At 40.5% G+C, this 19,686-nt stretch overlaps 1 protein-coding gene across 3 annotated transcripts in view; it reads right to left on the bottom strand.

The window, feature by feature from the left end:
• The window catches only part of NRG1 (neuregulin 1), a gene marked incomplete at both ends in the record, with an annotated part of 180,219 nt that overhangs the window by 26,603 nt on the left and 133,930 nt on the right, over nt 1-19,686 (bottom strand). For all 3 annotated transcript variants that reach the window (XM_084305026.1, XM_084305024.1, XM_084305025.1), the window contains one exon: nt 2,922-3,051. In XM_084305026.1, coding sequence (XP_084161152.1) covers nt 2,922-3,051 — 130 coding nt within the window. The remainder of the gene's footprint in view (nt 1-2,921; nt 3,052-19,686) is intronic.

Below are 19,686 nucleotides of genomic sequence, written 5' to 3'. Positions count from 1 at the left end.
TAAGAAGGAAATGCTAGGGACTCTGGTCTTAATTTTACATTTATTGAAGAAACTATATATTTTTTTGTCTTCAGTGGACTGGTGGACACATTTCTAACTGGACAGAAATGACATAAGAACCTCAGTACAGCCAGTAACATTCAAGCTTCTGAAGTCTGTGCCATTTTCCAAATGTGACTCATGTTCCTGTGAAATGTCTGAAGATTTTGCACATTAATTTACTTAGGTAGTCTCAAAGTTTCCTTTTTCATGTTTCACGTTTTGAGATTGTTTTGTTCAGCCTGGGACCATAATTAAAATAAATGTAGGAAACATACATGTAACCACAGATGTAGCTGTACAATGCATTAGTAAGTCTTTGCACATTTCTTGAGTATTTCACCAAGTTACCTCTTAAAAGCAAAGAATTTTCTTGAAGTTCACACTAGGAACCATGAGAACAAAATCAAGTCCAGTCTGGATCATTATACTATGTATTTTACAACAGGTTTTTTTGAATATATAGGTCTAGATTTTAACAGATTTTTTTTTTTTTTTTTTTTTTTTTTTTTTTTTTTTTTTTTTTTTTTTTTTTTTTTACAAAACCACAGATACCACGATACCACTTGGAAAATTCCATGGTTGTTGTGAATCTGAGTCATGTTTTTTTGGTTAGGGATAAAACAAATTTAGAATGATATGGCTCATACTTTAGAAATTTTGTTTTTGCTTTCAACAGATGGACCATATGGAAAAATGTGAACTTGCTACTGAGGCAGAAATATGAAGAGCAAGTACCATATTTCAAGCATTCTGTTTCCACAAGCATGTTCGGAGGGAAGATTTATTTTCTCAGAACAATGAAGGCAATGTGTACTGGATAGATACTTATTTTAATTAACACTGGAATACTGGAATTAAATGTAGACATCTGTATTTTTAATGAAACGAGAACTGTATTTTGTCTTTTCAGTTTCCCAGCACACCCACTTTCAAGTACTCACACTTTTATTTCTTATGTTGCTATATTGCATCTTGTTTTGCTACGTAACACAGTTTCACTTCTGGCAAGTATTAAAGGGCATAGCAAAATGCCTGCAAAGTATCAGTGCCCCTGACTGTCCACAAGATAAGAATCCTATTCCACTGCTTTACAGTAAATGAGATTCACCCTCTCTGATTTTACAGCTATGATGCTTTTTCCAAATATGTCTAGGGCCACCCAGAGAGAGGTACATGTGCCAAATTTGGGAATTGCCTTTTCTTTCAACTCCAGACACAGAATTAAGAGTTATTTCTTGTCTACAAGGGAGAAAATAAATCTCCATTCCATTGAAATGTATCTGAGAAAATTAATTAAAAAAATTAACCAACATATAACATCAAAGAACACAGTCAGATCTCTGCCTGTATACATATACATGTACATATATATGTATATAAAACAACAACTTCCCAAACAAATGAAAATTGGGTAGCTCTGAAACTGTCAAGACAGTGCTAATTATTAACAAATCTGGGAGATGCCAAACACTGCTGCCATGTGCTTTTATTTATTTATTTATTTATTTATTTATTTATTTATTTATTTATTTTCCCTGCATAGTTTTTGGATAAGAAGTTAAAACAGGGAGGTAGGCCCTGGTACGTGCCCAGGAGTGTCATATCAGAATGCTCATCGTGTACTGCTGTTGTATAATGATCACGTAAATTTAACACAACTTTCTCTCTCTCCCATCCAGCCCACCAGAGCCAGCAATTTTTCCATATTCAATTTAGCTAAAAACAAATTGAAAATCAATTAAATATTCATCACTTTCTGCAATGGTGCAATCTGTGAACAACCAAAGCAAAACAAAGCTCATAAAGTGCAGGTAACATCAATCTACAAAACAAAAGAAAACTCAAAAAGCAGAACATTGTAGATTTTTTTTTTTAACAGTGCCACACAGTCTGTGACTTTCTTGCCTAATGAAAGTATCGTAGACCTTCTGCTCTCTCACACATCACACATTACAAGTACTGTTATTTGATTTTTAGCCAGAGAAGACTGAAAACTTATTACAGCAGACAACAGTTTCTGCTGAGCAGTCTCTCATCTGCATGAAAAAAAACCACAACATCCTCACAAAAGTTCCTCCTTTCCACTCAGTCCTGCTAGATCCCAAGAATGTTTCCCAAGGCATTAAGTGCCAAGTCTCCTCTGAAGTGAGAGAAGCAATAGCTTACTAAGACTGATTTAAATCCAGAAGTAAATACTTCATGATGTGATACCAGGCAGGAGGTGTACTCTGATGCTGTAGTTCTTAACGGCTGCTCTCCAAAATAAAGGATTATTGCAACAGCCTGCTACAGTGCAGGCCAGGACTTGAGAAAAGTGCACAAGCACAACACTTAAAACTAAACTCATGTTCATATGTTTTCCTGAATCAAAGATTCTCAGATGAAATAGCAACCTCTACCAATTGCCTTTACATTCATCGCTTTTTACGCATTTAGCACCACAGCAAAAATCCAGCTGAGAATCCATTCTGATCAGAGAGTGTTTAGTTACTACAGCATACAATAAAAATAACCACATTTTGTCATGTAGAAAGGTCACTTATCCAAGGGAGTTACCAACACATTTTTGTTTGTTTGTTTGTTTGTTTTTCCCCATTTGTAGTGTACTTTCTTTACAGCACCTGTTTCATTATGTCTAACATAAGGCTTAAATTGTGTTACTTCATGCCATATAAACATCAGTGAGGCTTGCTGTGCCTTTAACCTCATGGAAAGATTTCTTGGTTAGTCTCTGATATGCCTCATATCCATATACTTAAGAAAGAAGAAATATCTAACACCACAAGTATAGCAGAAGAAAATTTTCAGGTGCTTCTTTAAAGAAAAAGTATTTATGGAACCAGGTCTCTCCACCAAAATAAGCAAAGAGGATTTCTTACCTGCACAGGTATCTTGGGGGGTTTGGGAGGTCTTTAACCATGTAACACTCTCCCCCATTTACACAGAAGGCTTTCTGCTTTACGTCACATTTCGTGAGATGACTCGTCCCAGTTGTAGATGTAGAAGTAGCTGAGAAAAGACAAAATGAAAATACAGATCAGAATGGCTTAAGCTTTTTTTCCTGTCTGGTAAGTGTACTTGTATGTGAGGGAAGACGTAAGGCCAGGGAGTATTTGGCATATATAGCGAGTTCTCTATCTGCTGCCACCACAGTTATGAATTGTTTGATACCATGTTTTGTTGGCTGATACACAAAGTGGAGTTCAAAAGCCACTCCTAGCCTAGGAGGAAGGCAGTATTTCTCTAGCTCCAGTCCATCATGCAACCTTAAATTTCTGCAACACTCAGGTATGTGTAATTGAATCAGGCTGTGTGACTTATATGCAGGTACTTATATCGTGTTAATCATTCAAGTGATTTGGGGGTGTGAGATTCATTACAGGCTGTTGAACTCTGAGTGCATTGTTGATATAACTCATTGTTGCTTACATTAATAAAGTGAGGCCCTGGATGAGGTTCCTTCCTGATATTACCTTGAAGTAGGTGTTTTCCATTGGAGGTTAACCTGTGGCCCAATATAGAATTGAAACAAACCCTTGAGACTGAACCACTCGGTCCAACCCTTGCATTTTACTAGAGGAGAGGATGACTGGCTGAATGCCTCATGGCTATTCCTCCACTTACAGATGGTCTGACACAGAGCTGTTGCTGCTCTGCCTTGACCCTGTACAAGGCAGGGAGAGTGCAAGAGGCTGGAAGCATTGTCCCTTCTTATGCGTAAATGATTGCCACCATTGCATCCACAGGAGACCTTGAACTGGAGGCCAGCCTAGCTACTGCTGCAGATGGGCTTATCTGTGTGAAGTTACAACATTCTGTTAGATATTGCTAGGTGTCTAGCTTGCCATTAAATGGAATTACCTACAGTGTTTCTTACCTTGCTATATTTAGGGAACACTTAGGGTTGGCAGGAGCAGAGTTTGGTAAAAAAAAAAAAATTAAGGAGGCTGACAGGGTAAGATGAGAATAAAAATAGCCCTAGGATTTGCTGCTGCAGTGCCTGTCAAGGAGAGGAACGTGTCTTGGGCCAAAGGGAGCAGTACTGTCTGAGAGGGAGTGCTCAAAAATTCACTCTGTCTGCATTGCAGCCATTGCTGGTAACCCCTGTTGTGAGGTGAGCTACCAGCTAATGGCAGCAGGGATGATAGGGAGATGCTCAGCTCCTCACCCTGCTCTGTGGCTGCAAAACTGCCTCCGTGAGCCAGGTTACACCTAAGACAGGCATGCACCTGCTAGGCTGCAGACACAAATTGCAGCCGCTGGTGCAGCAACCCCATAGTTTGGATACATTTTTCTGTAAACATTTTTCCCTGAATACTGCCAAAACAGGATAGGCATGATTCAAGCCTGGAAACTAGTCAGTCTCCATCTCAGGAACCATGACAATGTCGTGCTGTGTGACCTCTGGCAAGTCACAAGCAAAGTTAGATTCACTTTGTTTGACTTTGTCTAAAACTAAATCATTTAGTTGTAAGACTCTCTACAGCCCAAGAAAGCTGCCCACCTTATCCTCCCAGTGGGTGGGATAAACACCTCCTGACTGTGTCTGTCTGTCCACATTAACTGCAAGGCAACCTTATGCCCTTGAGAATGTTCCCTAATTTTTTATGTGGTCCAAGGACCATTTTCTATATGGTCCTTTTTTTAGCTACGTCCAGACCTGTAGAAGTGAGAAATTTTCTTACAGAGCTAAACAAATCCCAGTATTTTTCTTTCTCTTTCCTTTTTTTTTTTTTTTGTTTTGTTTTGTTTTGTTTTTGTTTTTTGGTTTTTTTTTTTTGATTTTTATTTATTTATTTTTTTTCCCTATTTATTCTGAAAGATAACTTCTACCCTGAGGTGGAACAACTGTTTCATCTACTGACCGATTCTACTGGAGTTGACTAGAAAGCTGCAAATGCTTACGCAAAAGTTGCCTGATAGTCAAAGCCTTTTCTAACATGAAAAGCACTCAAGGGGCGTTTGTACTAGGTAATGTATGACTTTCTAATATTTGCTGCACACACTGAATCCAAAGAAAACATGCTTTTAGCAGATCAGCTGTTAACAAATACCACTTACGCATTTTGAGATCTTTTTTTTTTTTCTTTCCTTTTTTTTTTTTTTTTTTCTGCGAATAAGGATGAAGTAGTCCCTCTCACATTCAGTTTTCATGTGTTTCTTATCATTTTCCAAGTAAAACTGAATTTTTAGAACTCGACACTGGGGAGAATGGGCCATCTTGGTTTTCATCAGTTTTTGAATGTTTCTTTAGTCATCTTGTTTCAATGATATATGAGATATTTCTGGTATATTTAAGTTCTCCCCTATTGTTCCATCAAAATCCTTTCTGCCTGTACAGTTAATGTCTCTCAAACCCCTTCCCTGCTTTGCTAACCATCACCAGCATGGCAACTTCTTTTTCTTTCTTTCATGATGCCTTGTTGGCATGGGGTGCTCTCCAATAGGCTGAAAGTGCTCTGAAAAGTGCTCTTGTGAAGTTTTCTGAAACTCAAACTCTCCCTGCTTCTCACTGTTGCATGCACCCATTGTATCATGTCCCATCAGATCCTGATCTTGACTGGGGCCTCTGGGTGCTAATGAAACACAAACATAGAGTACTAATTCCTCGAAATAACAAATTCCTTTCTCATGGCTCCTCAAAGCATGATGTATAACCTCTCAGATCAGGATAAATTTATGCCTTGTCTAGAGACAGGAAAAGGGGTCATGTTTTAAAAGTAGTCTGACACTTTTTCAGCTCGCCTGGGTTGAAACAGGACTTTGCACCCAATGTTGACAAAAGGCTGGCCAACAGATTGTCATCAGCTCAGCGGTGAAGGGTCGTCTATGCCTGATGTCTGTGGGTTGGCCACCATCCTTGACACGAATCTTAGGACAGGAGCTTTACCTTCTGCCTTTCCCTCTACACTGACTTGAAAGGAACCTTGATTATAAGCTCAGAGGAGGTGCCTGACATGACAGGATAAGGCATAACATGACCTCAGATATGACAAAACCTGAGTGAGTGAATCCCATCTGTACAGTAAGACACATGAAGCATTTGTGAGTTGTAACAGGTAAACTCACTTTTAAGCTTATCCCTACTTATAGGCTATCCACAACTGTGTCCTTTTACCTCATTAAAAGACTTTGTTCTGCAGGAAAGGCAAGCACTCTGAGGATGTCCTTGAGCTCAGAAAGCTAATGCATTAATTTGTGAGTGAAAAAAAAAAGCAAAAAAAAAAAAAAAAAAAAAAAAAAGCAATATTGTCTGTGGTGTTTCTGCCAAAAAAACCATACTGCTACCCTGCTGGCTAATGGAATGCTTTAAATTGAATTATGAAGGTAGATATAGTAGCAAGTGGGCTCATAGCTATCTATAATTGTTTTCATCATCTTGCTTACTGCTTTTTCTTTAAGCAGCAGTTCAATCAAAAGCAGATCACAGTGGAGTTTCAAAGTAACAGTTATTTCCCAGCTGATGTAAGTGAGCTTTGGATAGCAGCAATTGCTCTGAACTGATTAGTAGAGATGGGAATAATCTGCAGTTTTCAGAGAAATCCCATGATATAAGGGCTTTACACGTATTTGTGAGGGGTGCCTCTACCCTTCATTTTTGGCATCATATGTTCAAAACCATTGTATAAATCTCGCACAATAATTTTCTCTGCATTACTGATTCACTGGCACTGGAGTCCCAGTCTGACTGAGCTTTGTAACTGCATGGGGTGAAGGGAAGAAAAAAGTCTCCAGGGAGTTAATTCTAGTATTAGTTTTTCTTTGCAAAGGATGCACAGTTTTTATGGCATAAAGCCAGTATTCAGTGTATGCACTGTAAGTCTATTTCACAAATTAAATACAAGAAACACTAACTGTGGTTTTGGGTTTCACTTAAAGCCACATAACGGAAGAAATGTGGTGTTTGAGAGCAGGTGTTCATCCGAGCCCATTCCACACAGCCCATAACTACCCCTAAAACACTGCATTTCCATAGTTCTCTAGCAGAGAGGGACTTGGAGGATGTATAGTGGGAATGACCAGCAGGGGTGAGGTAAAACACAGCTGTAGACCACATATCTGAGTGTTGTTCTTTATCCACCTAGCCAAAAGTCATACCTCTTTTCTCTTCTGTAATGTTTCCTTCAGCTACACAAGCACAAGCTAGCCAAGCTGGTATGTCCTACAGTCCAACACGGAACCCCTTGCTTACTGAAAGGCTAAATTACATGCTAAAATGAAATTTGAAAATGTCATGCATAAGATAATGTCTGAAAATGCTACACACTACCTTTTATTATTATTATTATTTATTTTATTTTTCTGCATGCAGAAATGCCGTACTCAAAAAGCAACTGCAGGCAGTCTGAATAAAGTCCCCACTAACGCAAATATTCACTTGGCAGTGAAGAACAATGAGATATGTTCCCCTCTAGGGGAACTGCCCAAAGCCTTTAAGAAAAAGAGAAATAGATACAGCATTTTTCAAAAACTGCTATCTGAAACTGGAATTACTGCTGTACAACTACCTAAGGACTGTTTCACATCAGGCAGACACCACTTCACATATTTCTGAGCTTACCTGGGGGATCTCTGACCTGTTTTTGTCCCGGAAGAGAGAAATGCATTCTCGTTCTCCCTCTTGCTTTCAAAGACCCCTTCTGAAGTACAGTGGTTATGGCAGTTGGACTCCCAGGCTTGGGCTCTGGAAGGAGTCCTAAGGTATCTCTGAGTACAGACTGAGAAGGAACAAATTGGCAACCTAAATGGAACTGTATCTGTGCCTCCTTGAATTGAGTTTCTGCAAAGCTGGTGTAAAATCAGAGGACACACTCAAAGTCCTGCAAGGTGACAGCAGAGATGCTTATGACCAAAGGAAGACAAAGTTCAGTAGCAGCTGCATGACAAAGGACAGTTTGCCATTGTCACTGGAAGGGCACTTATGAGACATAAATGTGCCACTTCATTGGACTGTAGACAGAGATCTTTCCAGCGTCCTTTTGTGAACAAAAAGAGAAGATTACTGGGGAGGACCAAAACAAACACTTCTGCTTATCCCTGCTTTCTGAAACTAAGGTTTGAACAAAGCTTGCTGTAGCTCTTACCAATGGAAGAGGAAGGGACCTGCATGGGATGTGGAAGGGACAGAGAGAAGAAGGGTAACAGATCACTTACAAAGGAGAGCATGCAAGCTAGCTTCAGGGTGACAAAGTGTGTGCTCCCAAAAGAAACACATCTTTACTAATCCACATTCCCTCACTTGAACCTCATTCTTTCCGTTAAAAGCTCAGTGCAATTCCCTCTTGACTTCCTGATGGGCAGTTTAAAGATGTCCAGCCCTGACCTGCAGTGTAGATTGATTTCCTGTGTAACCTTGTCTGTCACACTTAATCCCTCTATGTCTCAGTTAAACCATCTACGTTTTCTTCCCACTGAGTAGGGAGGACTCTTTACTTACTCCAACATCCCTGATGAGCCTGACTTGCAAAGTGTGGAGAGGTACTTGCATCTGCAGAAAAGCTCTGCATTTCTGTAGGGCTCTGAATGAGGAAACCTGCTGGTTCCAGCATAACTGTGGGTAGCAGAAATTAGATGGGTGCCTTCAAAGAGAATAGAAGCCAAAAACTGAGACCAATGTAACAACAGCTTCTATCTGAACAGAGAATTTCCATTTTACCAGACATGTAGAAGGATGTGTTTCATGTCCTTTCTCTGTTTCCAGAGCTGGACCTGCATCCATGTACCTCTGAACATAACAACGGCTTAAAAAAACGCCACTACCACCAACAAAAGTAACTCAGGCAAAAACTCCCAGATCTCTATAGGACGCTTTTCTGGTCCATTTCATAAGACTGCTCAGAATTTTTCACATTGCTTTGGTGATGTAATACAGTACTCTGGCTTCACAAATATCAGACACTAAAACAGATTCCTAGGACCTTCACATGAGATCATTTAAGGAGCCTGCTGTTTTGCCAGGAGCTGGAATTGAGCGCTTACAAGTTAGGGGAATTACTCTCTGGCCTTCAGACAATGCTTTCTTACTCTAGCCCTATCTCTATGAAGATCAGGGCCAGCAAGAAGGAAACAGGAAATCACTGGGTCTGCAAGATAGAAACTTCAGGAAAGACTGAGAGCACATAAACTCTTGCTGAACCACAGCAGTGTGTCCCTCTTCCTTCTATGAGTCCTGACACAGGCTCAGCAGTGGCTTCCCCTCATGAATCCAGGCTTAGCAAAGCAAAGAAAAAAGAGGAAAAAAAAAAAAAAAAGAAAAAACAGAAAAACAAAAAGCAGACACTTAGACACTTAGTTCACTGCACCAGATCGCTTCCTCCCTGATAGTCCAACAGACTGACCCAGTTGGCAGGCGTGCGACAGCAAGACCTGCACAGCATCTGGCTCACCACAGAGGGTCGAGAGGTGACACATGTTAAAGACAGCCTGGCCATGAAAAAAGATGTGTTTGCTTCATTTAATTTTGAGATGGGACAGAAGATGGACGGGGACACACACAGCTCACAAGCTGTCAGTGAGGGAATGCAATTACTGCTCTGACTAAAAGTATCAGGTGAGACATGAGTTCATCACTCCTAGCAACTGCTTGCGCACAGTACTTCGTTTTTTGGTAAAAAGGGGGGAATGTGGGTTGTGGAAGAGAATGAGGGTGCACAGAGAGACCCGCTTGAAACTGGGCTTCCAGACAAAGCACACTTTTCCCCTGCCATGAAGAATGTCAGCTTTCACCTTTGGGTGATGTGATAAGTGTCTGCAAGAGGTCTGGGAGAGCCTTCAGAAAACATTCCCCACCTAGGGAGGGGGGATGTGAGTGGCAAGACAGGAGGCAGTGACAGGCTAAAGGGTCCTGAGAGGAAAAATTTGTGTGTAGCAGGGAGGGGCAGCTGAAATTGAAGGAAAGAGGACGCATGAAACGTGCGTAGAAGGAACAGGGAAAAACAGGCCTAAAAACAGGAACGCTGAACTGACAGCCAGATAGGGAAGGGTCTTTACTATCAGGGGACTCCCAAACAACCTTGAAAATGCCAGGAATTGGTGGGAGGGTCTGAAGACTTGAAGACCCTGATTAAAGCAGACTGCAGATAAGGAGCCAAATTCAAATGTTACAGTAGGGAACTGTATCCAATATGGAGGAGGCCTTTGCTGCACCAGAGAGCATCCCACCATGTGGAAAAGCCTGAGCGGCCAACAAACTGCAGCAAAGTAGGCCTGGCTTGTGTTGCCTCAGAGGCTTCATCCTGCTCTTCTCCATGCTTTCTGTGCAGCAAGATTAGGTAAGTAACTCACTGGGGTGGAAATTCAGGACAACTTCCTCAGGCATGCAGTGGCTGTGCTGCAGACTAACACCCTGTGTGCATGGGGTACAAGGAAAACAAATGCAAATACACTCATGTATTATTTTATATTCCATGGAAAATGCTTATTTCCTTGCATCACCCATGACAGCAGTAAGCCCTAGAAAATCAAATGATCCCATGAAAATGTCATGAGTTTGGAGCAGCATTTCCCCTGTTTTACGAGGATGCAACGTCCATCTGTGAGGGGCCAGGTAAGGGGGCAACCTGAGCTGGTAGGGAAAATGGTTGACACCTCTCCTTCCAAAATAAACAGATTATTTCATACAGGGTGAGGGATAGACATCAAAGATACGGAGATACTGACTTAAGGCAGAGGCTGGTAGGAAAATTAACTGGACTTGAACTGGTAAACCAGAGAATTTGGGCTCTTTTCTCAAGTCTCAAATGCCCTGATTCTGCAAGGCAGAATGGTGACCATAACATGAACATCATTATTTCTACTTTGACCAAACAAATGTACTCAATGTTTTTAACTCAAGAAGATTAATAAATAAATAAATAAATGAAGAACCATAACAGAAACAAAAGGACAAAGACTATAAAGATTATTAAGACAGAATACTGGCCTTCGAAGAACTGTCCAGAGAAAAGTTCTTATATTATCCTATATTCTGCCAGCTGCCCAAACCTAAGTGCAGATTTGGGAGTAAACTCCTTGAGGCAGCAAGTACAGCTGTGCATAGAGTACTGTTCCTGCCTTGGGATGCAAAATATAGGTTTTTTGCCTTCTCCAGTCCATGTCTGACACTTTATGTGAGGGTCAATCATGGGGTTCACCAATTCTGTAAGCCACATTCAATCACTAAAATAAAAAAGAAGAAAATCTAACCCTCCTCAGTTAGTCCCAGCTCAAGTAGTGGGGCTGTCTTCCTGCACCTCATAGTTGTTGTGGCAGGGGATTGTATTACAGGTTCCAACTGTCACCATCAAATTTGCCTTGATGGGTACAGAGTGATACAGACATATCTATTTCTTTATCACATTGAGTATTGATATACTTCCATCCCATTACAACAAGGTGAGTCAAAGTCTGTTCTTGTTCCTCTTTTCACTGAAGGATTTTTCTTATTAATTCCAAGTATAGCAATTACACATCTGCAGATAAGTACACGATCTCTTCACTTCTTTAGTGCTGTCTGCTCACAGAGATGCAGGGACTGTAAAGTCTGTTCAGCAGCTTATGAAAAGAATCACTCAATCTTTCAAGCACAAATGATATTTCATACAGAGTCAACTTGATAATCCTATATTGTCAGGAACCCTTCTTCAGGAGAGCATTTCAGCAAGAACACACTTAAAACTGAACACATAAGCTCACCCAAATTCAAGAAAGTACTCAAGTACCTGCTTAATTTAAAGTCACATTGTCTTCCATGCTTTTTCTTGATGTCTTTAAAAAGTTTTACTGATGAAGAGTGGATTTTAGCACAGTGCCTTAAGTGTTCAGCCTTTTAGAAAGCAAAACTTGCCCACTAAAACACACCAGGTTACACAGGTTTGCAAAAGGGATCCGTGTCTGCAACTTTTGTCTATTTCTGAATATCCCGTACAACATCCCTGGGCAGGCTTTAATCTGTGTTCTGCTGTGTACTTTGCAGTGAAAAACACTTACCAGTTTACTAATTCCAGAATGAAACATGCTTCAATTGATTTTGAAGCCATTACGGGTATGTCCTCAACCCAGAACCCAGTCCCAAGGCAGGCCCTGAGGCAGTAACAGCTCGTCCCCAGGTGCTGAGGAACAGCAGAGCACAGATTATTATAGAAATATGCCTTCTTTTTGAGTCAAAGATATGGCAAACACACAACTTCTCTCAGAAAACACAAAACGTTTCTTATAGATTGACAAGTGTCTCTTAGATATCTGCAGTTAGAAAGCGTTACTAGAAAGGGCCTCCAATGGGACAGGCAGGTATGGGAGATAAATATAGAACAAGAATGCTTAGTGAAGACAGCTTCCTTCCTAATGCACTGAAGCTCAAATTTATTTGTCAGATCACTTTGATATTTGTATTCCAGCAGAGATTTCCAAGGCCTCAAAATTTTTAAAGGTGCTTTATAACACAACACAAGTTCTGAGATACAACCAGCACAAAAGTTCTTGTTCTCTAGCTGTTCAGACTTACTCCCTTCTACTAGATGAGTCAGCCTCCTGAGCTCTGTTACTCACTGAGGCCAAGGAGAAAAGTCTTCTGTGGGTGGGTGCACAGGGAAATTACCACTCTGCTACCCACCAACACGGTCAAGGGATATGCCTTTTCTCAAAAACGCATTTTCCTGCTTGGAATTGAATTTCTCTCTCCAGATTGGAGTGGTGGAGAACAACATTACCAGGTGCTTTGCTTGCAGTGAGAGCCATTGGATTCTGTAAATGGGGTCCTTTTACAGCAAACTGTCAAAACACTAGAGATTCCTATCAAAGAAAGTGGTATCTGCAATAAAGAAGAGTTTTCTCATTTCCTTCCCTGATTTCCAGCCTGGAATTATGGAACTGTCAAACCAGCCTGAAAGAAGCCTGTTTTTGTTGTTGTTTGTTGTTGTTGGTTTTGTTGTTGTTATTTCTTTGTTTACTTGTTTTTATGACTTGTGGGCTGTAGCCCTGCTGGCACTGACCCCACCAGGCTCCAAGGGATGGTGCAATGTGTTAGGACCAGCAGCATTGGCAGGCACTAGCTTAGTGTGCCTCCAGTAAAACCTGCCTGTAATTACTGCCACCTCTGCCCAGGATCTCCTGAACTGCTGTGGAGTCAGACTGGCTCACATGGGGAACAGTGGACTGGAAGGTAGTGCCTGGGCAGGGTCTCTATATCCATACATAGCTTTAAGCACAGCTCAGTTGCCTTCAGCAACAGTGCCTTTCTGTTTTGAAGGGGATTAACCTGGATAGTTAAAACAAACAAACAAACAAACAAACAAACAAAAACAACAAAAACCACCTATTAAGAGTTGTCTCATTTAAAGGCTTCACTAAGGCTGGTACCTGAGCAACTGTTGTGCCACGTGGCACAATTCCACCCATCACAGCAGGTGTGTTTGTTAGTGTATTCTCATGAGTCTCCCCATCTGCAAGAGGTGTGAGGCACTTCACCTTGGGCTCACTGGCCCAGCTCCACAGCAAAACCACAGGTTACTGTTAAGGCAATGAGATGCTGTCCTTAATTAATATCTGTTATCAACTTGGTCTTGTAAAAATGAACAGTAGCATATTTATTGCAATGGAAAGGGATGCCTTCCATCTGTCAACAGCACTGGTTTATCTGTCTCTTTATTTTATTTACCTGCTAACCTTATTTTATTCATCTTCTATTTCTTCACTGAAGCTGTATTTTAATGTGCTGATATGCTGACTGTCATTTAATTGGTACCTGTTCTCAAAAAATGTCAGAGGACTATGCAATAAACATGTGACTATGTCAGACAGTTTTGAAATGTTTATGAAAATGTTGTTGTTTTTTTCTTCACTTTAAAAGAAGTACATTAAAACAAGCATAATGTTATTTTCCTAGCCACTAAAAAGTATAGTAAGAAAAAATACAACCATGTAGAAAAATAAAATGTGTTCATGTTGAGACTAAATGACACATTTCCTCCAGAAGTTAATTTCTACAGTCTGGTTATAAATCTGTCAAAAATCAGATTTATAATGAAGTGCTAACGGATTCCAAGCAATTGCTGTGCTAATGGAGTCACTGTCATACTCGTGTGTTTGTGCAGACACAGACCTGCAGAAGGGATGGATCTGCGAGAATGAGAAAGGGTTCAACTCCTTGAGTGGGAGTCTCCCTCTCTGCAAGAGGCAATGTCAGAGTGAAGGAGAACTTGCAGTTCAGATGAACATCATACTTTCAGCAGAAAGCCAAGGTCTTTGTTTAAGAGTGGAGATGTGGCAACAGTCCACATACAGCCACTTGAAGAAAACTGGTAACCAAAAAACCTCCACCTTTTTTATACATGGTGGCTCTCTATTTTAAATGTAAACAATTTTTGCTAATCAGTGCTGTTCTTGCTCCTTACTCTACAACTTAGAAGGGGCTCTTCACTGATATTAATTGTTTCTATAAAGAGATCCCAGGTACTGTTGTGTGCCAATGTCAAGGAGAACACCAGTCAGAAATAGAGAGACCTCACAGGGTATGTAAAGGGCAAGAACAGAGTTATATGGAGATGGCAATACCAGAAAACATTAAAGATACCAGAAAACATTGGAAATACCAGAAAACATTGGGGAACTCTGCATGGTGATAGCCAAGATTTTTTGTAGGATGCTTCACAAAAGAGAATTTTCCAAGTAAAATGAGGGTGCTTGTTTAACAGAGAACACCTTCAAGCAGGGGAGGTCGATGTGAAGTGACCATTTGGAAAAGCGACTTATGGACAGTGCAACCAACTGCTGACTGACATCTGGTGGTAACTGACATCTACAGGGAGAATGGGAGGGAAGAGGAGATAGGCATGCAATGAGATGAGAAGCCACTGGAGGGATTGAAAAAGAAAGCATGGTTTAGTGCATGTGGTATCCTACTACTGACCTGAGCAATCCCTTTGCTCCAAAGAATTGAGTCCATTTGTATCAAAATTAAACCACATTTTAATTACTAAATCTTTTAGAGAGTTTGCTTTTCCATCTTCTGTTAGTATACACACTGAACTGTTACAGTCGCTTGACTGCTGCATCTCTCCTATGGTGCCATGACGCATACCTTCAAGCAAAAATCTGTGCTAATGAAATGTTTGAGTCTCAAATCTGTTGTTGCCTCCTGCAGGTGTCTGAGGAAGCTGCCATCCACCACCCCACACAAGAGACCCCGGGGACTGCCCCCATCATCCTGCTGTGCTGACAGCATTATGCTCTCTGTTTCAGCCAATAATTTAACAAAGTCCAAAGGACAGCCCAAAGGCTGGAAGAGGATTGTACACCCTAGACGAGTGAAGGTAGGAGTTGTTTCCATCTAGCAAAATGTGCTTCGTGTGCCATGATTATTGGATGGATGTTTCAATCTCTTTCCATGTTTGTTCTAATGTGAGGAAAAAAGACAATTTCCTAAAGGGCTCCAGGACAAGACAGCAGTTTGGCACAGATCAGTGAAAGGGAAAGCTATCAAGTGCTCAGAACGAACATTTTAAGCAAACATTTGACAGTAGCATTGGGAGCTCTCATGAAGTTACAGAAGATGCAGGCTTAGCATTTATTTATTAAAAAATATTGTCCTGCAGCATGAGCCAAAGCAAGAAGATTTGTGGTCTGAGATATTCAAGAACCCTGAATCAAGCCTTCAAAATCCTGAGATAAGTTTAAAAAGAGAACAGCAGAATATAAAATATTCTTCTCATATATATTCTCTCAGTGTTTTTATAGGTTCGTTACTTTCCAGAATTTGAGTCTATCTAATATTGCAGCCCAAGAAGTTAGGCTTTCCCTTTTTTCCTTTCATGCGAAATCTGAAATGTAGCTTGAAGAAAGAAACTGAATACTGCAGGGATTATGCTAACATTGCGTGCTGGTAGCACTGCAACAGCATTTTACTGGAGTCTGAGAAACAGTGTGATCTGCTGCAAAGCTGCCTTTAAGTACCATTTTCAAAGGATCCTTGGCTGCTGTACCCAGGGTGAACTGCAAGGAGAAAATTACCCACCTGGGAGATGGTGAGGATTTCACAAATGACCAATTTTTTGAGTGCTAGGAATACTGAGACCAGGTTGAGCCTTTCTGCAGGCCACATCATGTGATTTTCTCTGGGGCTGAGGGGTGTCTGGGGAAAAGGGGCACCAGCCTTACATATGGTGGCCTCATGGCTGTGCCCCTGAAGTGCTTACATCCCTCTGCCTCCACGGCCAGTGCTGTGAGCACGAGACCTCATCCTGCAGCTGTGGAGACTTTTGGGGACATCACTGCTAATGCCCTTCTTGCCCTCTACCCTCCCCTGCAGCCCTTCTGGACAAATATGCACCACCGCAGACTTGGTAAGTTTTATATCAAAGAGACCCTGCTGGATGTAAAGTAGCAACAGCAATTCTAGCCTAAACCTGCCCTATGTTAGTTCCCTTTCACAGGACGCATTTCCTCACTGGAAAGCATTTCAAGGTCAATGCAGACAAGACAGCATTTGAGTATCTCAGGGCAAAACAGAATGATTTTTGCTTTCTTCAAGGTATTCTGTTACATCCAAACAAAGCTGACTTTGTATCTTTTTCAACTTTCCTGTTGAATCAGAAACCTGTGTCAGCTTATTTAACCTTGGTCAGCAAGACACAAAACCTGAATGACAAATACAGCTGTGGCAGTCACATTTGGTTTACAGAGGACACTAATTATCTTCCTCCATTTACCCAAAGCATCTTGCTTCATTCCACAAAAACCTTTCTTTCAGTTACCTGCAGTGGCAATGCCATGGCAGCAACGACTCAAAGAGAAATTCACCAATGAAATGTGCAAGGAGTTTGACTTAAAACTGATGACATGAAAATCTTGTGTTGGTGGTATGCCAATGGTGAGCTCAGTTACTGTGTCTGTACAATCTTTTACTCTCCCAGCACTGCAGTGACTGACCCCTGAGTGCCATTAATTTCCATGGCCTTTATGAAACTCACCGAGTGGGATGAAATTGCATTTTACTGTGCAAGGAGTCTGCTTTGAGAGAAAAGGGCAAACAGGCCAGGAGGATTTATCTGCCACAGTCACTTATGACTTGATTGAAATGAGAAACTGATCCCACTGAGAGACAGAGAGAGAGTGGGTCCTTCTCCTCTCTGACATTTTTGCATGATTTATCTGCTTTTATTTACAAGCAGCAATGAAGAGTGGTCCTTTGAGCACAGTTTTCTATTAATGCTTGTAAAGCTAAGAGCAGCTATTTGAATTAAACAGTTTGAGACACCACCCAAACAAAAATAAATGAATTTCAGCATCTAGACAAAAATCTTAATTTTAAGCTAGGGAAGGAAACAAAGACTATTTAATCAGACTAGCTTAAAATGAAAAATATTCTAAATCAGTGTATGATAGCTCTGATTAAAGAATTGCCAAATGGCAAAATGACTTTGTGGATAACAAAATCAAACTAAGTGTAATGTGAAATATATTCACTTAACTTCTTGCAGTAAGCCTTTTTCTCTTGTTTTGGCCTGTTAGTTTTGTGCAGTCTTTCAGAAATTTGCTGTGGAAGAAGACTTTCCCTTCATTACTCATGCTGATCAGAATAAATTTGGATATCAAAAAGATATCCATTAATAGATAATGTTAGAAAGAATAAAATGAAAAAATCTTTCATGCATTTTGCAAAGCTAGAAACAAGTTCAAAGAGCCTGATGACCACATTAAACAATTTTATGCTTCCAAAAGCATTAAGAACTTTTTTCATTACTTAGGTTTTATTTCCCAACAATAACTAATCAAAACTACAGAAAAAAACTTCAAGAAGTCAGTAGACAGCAGTTAAGAAGAATATGTACTATTTTAGAAGGAATTGAAAGTAACCAAAATGGAAGAAAAGGAGGATCAACATTTAGAGTATATTTTTGTAATTTATTTGGAAAAGAATAGGAATTCTAACAGTCATAGTGAAAACAACCATTTATTATTTTGCTCTAAATTATCATGAAATATGATACATGAAAAATAGTAAAAAATAATTCAAAAAAAGTTTTGAACTGAATAATTTTTGAAATATTTGATAAGTATGTTTTCAAAAATATATCTAATATATGTGAAATTTTTAAAGTATATTTTCAAAAAATACAGCTCTTGTCTGGTGTGTGTCCCATGCATGTCTACCAGAGTGCTGCAGTATATGCTGTCTGTGACATGAAGTCCCCATACAAGAGAGGAAAATTACCCAGATCTGAAGAGTAATAGTTATTTTTCAATAATTTGTACCAAAAATCATTTGTTTTTTAGCCGTTGCATGCTCAGTAGCTGGGATAGCCTGGAAGTGATTCTTCTGAAAACAAGAGATATAAGAACGGTGCTAAATAGACTGCTGGTTTTGGTTGGACCAACTCAAGACCTCCCAAGATCTCTTGAGTTGTCCTGCTTTTCAGACAGGCTGGGCTAATGAGAGCTGCCTTGAACTAGGGACTCTAGTCCCTAGAACTGGAGTACACCCCCAAACCAGGAATGTATTTCTAAAATCTGAGTTTAAATGCCACAGCATGAGCTCTTAGTGCAATTACTCTGGGTCTGTCTTCTTGTAACTGAGATCAGTGTTTGGCCCCAAGTCAATAGCAGACACATTTTATAAATGAGTGAGAACAGGATGCCATTCATTACCTCCCATCTTTCACACATATTCTGTGTGATCTGGTGGAGTATGTCACACTGGAGAAATAAATGGAAGAGGTTATTGCTTTGAGATAAAATGGGAAAAAACAAGTTTCAGGGATTTCATCTTTGGCTTTATTTTAGCCTGCAATGTGCCAACTAGACTGTTTCCAGAGGCTGAGGAAGAACTACAGCTGCCTAAGATGATACTTCTCCTGACTCCTGCAGAGCTGAAGTCCAAACCTGTCTCTCACTGTTGTAGCACTGGACCTGTAGAGCACAGTGTTTATCCCTTTCTGTTTTCAGAGGTTTTCCACCCTCCCCAAAACAGCTTATTTCAGACTGTGCCAAACCACCAGCCCATCTGTCTGTCTGAGTCTTCCCTTCTTGACATATTTCTTCCCTCTCGTTCTCCCCACACCACTCCTGCTTCTCTACTTTTGATGCCATTTTGGTTTCTTCCCCCAGCTCCATCCACGTGTCCCTTTACATCACTGTCCCTGTCAGATGTAAGGGCAGCAGGGATGATTTGGAGCTCCAGCAGCACCACACCTAGATGAATGCAGCCCTGCCCTCCCATGGGCCAGTGATGTGTGTGGCAGCACAGCTGGAGGAGGTGCAAATGCATAAAACTTTCCTTTGACCAACCTGAACAGGGCTGTTCTCCCACCTTATCTCTGGGTACGTGTTTGCCTGGAGGGCAGGACAATTCTGCAATCCAGCCGAGGAACTGAGGCTCAGGGTATTTATTTATTTATTTATTTATTTATTTATTTATTTATTTATTTATTTATTTATTTATTTATTTATTTATTTATTTTAGCATGGGAGTAGGCTTGACACAGTAACCAGAGCTATCAGTAATTGCATCCCCTGCATTTTCTGGTGTGCCTGGCTCCTCTCCTAGGCTGACTGCTCTCTGGAGACAGGTCTGGTTATGTCTTGATGCAGAACATGCCCTTGGTATTAAATAAAGGGTCACAAAGGGAAGCCTCAGCTCAGCTACCTAGTTTGACAGAAAGTCTTCTAAAG

Source organism: Netta rufina (assembly GCF_964035555.1).
Source record: "Netta rufina genome assembly, chromosome: Z".
Classification (NCBI taxonomy): Eukaryota; Metazoa; Chordata; class Aves; order Anseriformes; family Anatidae; genus Netta; species Netta rufina.
Note: the sequence above shows the minus strand (reverse complement) of the source record. Positions and strands in the feature narration are given on the sequence as shown.